At 30.5% G+C, this 5,836-nt stretch overlaps 1 protein-coding gene across 1 annotated transcript in view; it reads left to right on the top strand.

Annotated features, from left to right (window-relative positions):
• The window catches only part of LOC108977290 (ras-related protein Ral-a), a 15,259-nt gene that overhangs the window by 7,854 nt on the left and 1,569 nt on the right, over positions 1-5,836 (top strand). The window contains exon 3 of the mRNA XM_018946904.1: positions 3,488-3,662. Coding sequence (XP_018802449.1) covers positions 3,488-3,662 — 175 coding nt within the window. The remainder of the gene's footprint in view (positions 1-3,487; positions 3,663-5,836) is intronic.

Raw genomic sequence — 5,836 nt, 5'->3', positions numbered from 1 at the left:
AATTTAAATTAAAAGAAATCAACAGGCATAAAAAATTAAATAAGCACAGAAAAAATAAAAAAGAGTTGAAATTTTTTTATATGAATATGAATTTATATTGAGCATGTTATTCCGACTAGCCGAATTTGCTAGATTTTGATTGAAAAGTATAATAAGCATCATAGAAAAATGAAATTTTTACAAGACATATTATTAAATAAAATGGTTGAAAAAATAAAACAAAAACCACAAAAAATTAAATTATTTCAAAAAAAATTACAAAAATAACGAAAAGGAAAGTATTAAAAAAATTTAGAATGAAATTAAAAAAAAAAATAAATTAAGTAAACATAAGAAAAATTAAACACATATAAAAAATTAAACAAACAGAAAAGAAATTAAATACACATTAAAAAAAATTAAACAATATTTAAAAAAAGTAAGAAAGTGTTAAATTCGGGTGCAACCGAACATTTTATACTCTTGCAACTTGCAGGAATCAAAGCCCTTTCGATGTAAAACGTCAACCAGACGATCGGAATCTAAGCAATTTAATTTATACATACACCATATAAATTATACACTAACTTACACATCTTAGAAAAACCAAAATCATTATACATAGTCATTATACAAAATTTGCCGGATGTTCGCAAATCCTGGTAATAGTTATATGAGGCCTAGGTTAAGTTTTCGCCCAATTTTATACATTTTAGGCACAATTATATACTGTTATGAGTAAAATACATTCTGAAATTTTTATTGAGATAACTCAAATATTGACCGATATATCCAGCATAAAGTCATCAGGAAGTTCGAAAATCTTTATATTAGGTAGGTAGGTATATGGGGGCTCAGGGAAGTATTGACCCGATCCGGCGGCAAATTTTTACGTTTCAGGAGAATTTAGTTATTCATTTATCGCGCTTTTAGTTGTTTTTACCAAGGCCGGATTGAGCGGGGTTTTCATTTGATTTCATCCATTTTCACACTATCGGTAAGAGTTCTTGTAATATTTGTGCTGAACGGTTTGGTTGTTGTAGCTCTAGTGGTTTAGGAGATATGTGCCAAATTACAGTTGTGTATCTTAATTTAGTCCTGAAATATGGCACTTTATGAGTTTTCGGTTGATGGCGATTTGTGGGCGTGGCAGTGGTCCAGTTACCATCATCTAGGAACTTTAATTTTTATTGTACTAAGGAAGTTGCAGCTTGCACGGTCAGACAATCACACGGATTTCAACTTTTCTCGTCATCCTGATTATTTATGTACATATACATATATAACCCCATATCTATCTCGATTAGTTTTAGGTGATACGTACAACCGTTAGGTGAACAAAGCTATTATGCTCTGTACCAACAGGTTGCAAGGGTATAAAAAAGAAGTTATTTCATGTCCAAATTATGAAAAAAAATTTTCTCTTATTCTTCGTTTCAATCAAAACGTCTATCGAAAAATTAAGATCGACATTTTTTCGTGTTGGAGTTGATCCGAAAATAGCTAAACTTGTAAAGTTAAATCTCAATCGACTTCAACCAGTACAATGTGTAGTGAAAAGTATATACACTTGTGCTCACATAATTAAGTCACGCCAGTAACAGAGCGAAAATTTATTCAAAGCAACTTCTATGGTACAGGAATGAAACTTAATTTTACAAAAAATGGAAGAAATTTTAATTCAGTTCAAAACAGAATACTTATTTTCTATTTAACTTCTAAAATAATAAAAATATTGCGTTCATTCCCTTAGTCCAACCATATTGTTGTGCTCGTATAATTAAGTCACCTAAAGCAAAATGTAGTTATTCGAAGTATACGACATTTTTTTTTGCAGTTTTACCTTACCTAAGACTAATACTTAGTTGGAAAACCTTTATTACGTAGCACCTCGGTACATCGCTTAGGCATTGTTTGGACTAAAGTAGCAAATTGAGCGGGACTTATTTTGTACCACTCTACCGTGCGAGGTTTTCGTGCAGCTACGGCTCTTTTTATAATCCCCCATAGGTTTTCTATGGGGTTTAGGTCCGGACTTTGAGCTGGCCAATCCAGAATTTTAATATTTCGACAACGTATCCAACTTTTAACGACCCGCGAGCAGTTTTTGGGGTCGTTATAGTGCTGGAAAATCCAAGCTAACGGTAAGTTGTCCACATAATCACCGTCTAAATTGTTCTCCAGTAGTCCTTTGTACATTTCACCTGTCATTTTCCCGTCTTTTTTAACAATCGGGCCAACGCCTGATGACGTGAAGCAACCCCACACCATCACCGATGAACCGCCATGTTTCACGGTTTTTTTTTAGTGTATTTGGGATTGAGTTCTTGCAAAGGGAGTCTTCTTAAATATGGTTTCCCATCATTACCAAATACATTAAATTTGGATTCSTCACTCCAAACCACCAAATTCCAAAATTTAGAGTCCTTCCAGAGATGGTCTTTAGCAAACGCTTTTCGATTTTCAATATTTTTTTGGAACGTTAGGTTTTCGTCTTGCTAAACGGCCATTCAATGAATTTTCTTATAGCCTTCTTCGTACAGTTTGCGCAGATATTTGTACGCCGTGGTATTCCTCTAATTGAGCCCTAATTTCTGTGGAGGTTAAAAATGGATCAGACTTACTAAGCCTTACTAAGGCCCTATCGTCAGAACGGGTGGTCTTTCTTGGCTTTTTACGCGGTAAATTTTCAAAAGTCTTATTTTTTTTTTTTTTATAAAATTGAACAGCGGTATTAATTTTGCCTCGAGAAAATCCTAAAACATCTACAACTCCGGCAATATTTTGATATTTTTGAAAACATTCCCATATGACCCTTCGTTCGCTTGAAGTTGTGCTTTTATTCTTGCCCCTGACGACGATGACTACAAATTTTGTTAAAAATAACTTAATTTAGTAAAAAAGAACAATATTGATGTAAATTGTGGCGAAAAAATTTTAATTTACCCGTTTCAAACAGAATGACTTAATTATGTGAGCACACTTTAATTGACAATAAATGGAAAATTCATTTAAACTCTCCCAAACGAAAATACTTGAATGCGCTGTAAATCGGTGGAGTTCCTAGAATAACGGAACCTTTTGCTCGCGCAATATTAGGGATGTTGCATAAAAAAATATACCTTGTTTTTTTACATGTTGTAAAAAAGTACTGAATGACTTAATTATATGAGCACAAGTGTATATAAACCTTGTTTGTGTTTTTAAGTCATATATATATATATGTATGTATGTATATTGTTTTTATCACTTCAATACCTTTCTTCTTCAATTAGTAGCACAATTTTAAAAAGTATATAAAATGTTACTCATACGCCGTGTTGCACGAGTATCCTTTTTTGATACTGTACCATGATACAATATATGAAATATAATAAAAAATTGGTGACTTTCGAAATTTCGAATATAGCTATCTGTATAACGTGTATATCAATAGTTTTTATATATTTAGTTACCAAACATTTAAACCAAACTAAACTACTAAACCATCAATTTCCACCATTTTCAGGGAACAAATTTTACGTGTGAAAAATGACGAAAGCATACCGTTCCTGTTGGTGGGCAACAAATGCGACTTGAGCGACAAGCGCAAAGTGCCGCTGAACGAATGCCAGACACGCGCCCAACAATGGCAGGTGCCCTACGTGGAGACCTCCGCCAAGACGCGTGAAAACGTCGACAAGGTAAGTGCGTCGTGGTGTGTGAGTGTATGTGTGTGTACGTGCGTTAGAGTGTGTGTGTGTGCGTTATTTTATGTACGTATATGCAGTTGCATTGTTGTATTGTTTCTCACGAAACTATTGGCATTATCTACTATATATATTTTGCGATTATTTCGCGTGAATTCGTGCGCTGAGCTCTGTCATATTGCTGTGCTGTGCGTCTCTTCCGTTTCATTTCTTATTTCATTTGAACTTCATTTGACATGATTTCCTCAGTTTTCACATGACTGCAGTGAACAGTTGACTGCCCTTTCTTATTTTTTTGTTCTTGTTCAACACTTTGCTTTGTACCGCACATACACTTTTTGTGCGCAAAAGCAATATTATACCGTTACATTTATATTAATAGTATTTTTTTGTGAATTTTTGTTAAAACGCGCTCTTTTGTTGTTGTCTTTGATGTCGTACTATTTTTTGGTTTGTTTACACTTGCATTTTCTTTAATTAATTTTTCATTTGCATTTGTTGTAGTGCAACAAAAAATGTAACAAAATTAATAATTGAGTGTAAAATAATAATCAGTATAATCTACTGTTATTTGTAGTCAACAGTATTGCCAGCATAATCTGCAAACTCTAGCAGCAACTTGTTTGTCTCATACACTTTGTCATCGGTCCTTCACTTTATACACATAGTTTGAGACATGCCCCACATATTGGTTATACACTCAAATTAATTATAATATGTACATAGCAAACATACTTACTATACTGAAATTAGGTGTTTGTGTAATTTGATTAGTATTAAATTATATTAATTAAATATTTTAATTAAAAAATAATAATTTGTAAAAAAGATTTACAGCGAAAATTAGTCTGAAAGCATAATTCGTATTCGAAAATTTCAGCAAGTATATATAATAACGTCGTTTGGTACTTATTTAGCTAATTTTATTTATATAAAATTCGCTCAAATCTAGAACTAGTAATTCTTTACCCTTAAGTTTATCGAAAGTGAAGTTAGAAAAACAATAAAAACTCCTAAAATAATGCAAACTTAACAGAAATTAACACGTCAAAAACAATGTGATTTCTTAAAAAAAATATAAATAATAAAAATAAATTTTAGTGACTGTTTAAATTTTCCAAATATTATAAATATTTTTAATATTATAAATCACGCTTTTAAAACGTTTAATGGAATTTATTTATTATATACAATTTCGACTATTAAAAAAAATTATAGTGCCTCACAAAAAATCCACAAATTAAAATTTTCTATTAAAATTATAAAACATGAAACTTAGTCGCTAAATTGAGGTGAAAATTTTAATTAAAACTCTTAAAACAATGAACGCATTTTAAAGAAATGAGTAAAGCGCCAAAATTTTATGAGTTTGTTAAAAACGCCTAAAATTATGCTATGTTATATTGACTGTTTCAATATTTTTCATATTAAAAATCATGCTCTTAACATTTTAATATAAAAATCAAAAAACAAAGTTATAGTAAGCCTAAAAGTTTACAATAAATCGAAAAATTAAAATTTTCTATTAAATTTCGATATACCATGCAACTTAGCATTAAATTTAGTATTTGCAATACAAACAATAGTTAGATTTGTTAGTTTGCTTCTAATGTTCCATACTTTAAGGCACAGTTTTAGTTAACATTTTCGAAAAAAATTTTATTTTCATAAATTTCAATATTTCTGATTTAAAAATATAATTTTAGCTCGCTCTCTAAACTTTTAAGTTAAAAAATTTTAACTCTTCGTAAATAGTACTACTATACCCTTTGCATGCTATAAGGCGCTGTAGCAATGCATTGGTTAACATTTTCATGACAAAATGTTATTTTAATATTATTCAACATTTCTAATTGAAAATGTCATTTTAACACTTTCTAAACTGTAAGTTAAGGTAATTGTAACTCTCTTTACACTCCCTTTGCATACTTTATGGCACTGTGACCAAAGTTTGTGAACATCTTCAATACGAAGTTCTTATTTAATCAGTTTTAACAATTCTAATACTTCTAAAATACAATTTGAAATCTTTTTATAAAACAAAAATAAAGAAATAAAGTGTTGCGCCTAAAACTAGGCAACATATACAATTGAATTTTTTTTCATTTTACAATAATTTAATCGTACTATCTAAATGGTGAAATGTAGAAATTAAAAAAAATTAATTA

The sequence above is a fragment of the Bactrocera latifrons genome, unplaced genomic scaffold, assembly GCF_001853355.1.
Source record: "Bactrocera latifrons isolate USDA-ARS-PBARC rearing strain unplaced genomic scaffold, ASM185335v1 scaffold_86, whole genome shotgun sequence".
Taxonomy (NCBI): domain Eukaryota; kingdom Metazoa; phylum Arthropoda; class Insecta; order Diptera; family Tephritidae; genus Bactrocera; species Bactrocera latifrons.
The sequence above is the reverse complement of the archived record's forward strand: the minus strand, read 5'-3'. Positions and strand labels throughout refer to the sequence as shown.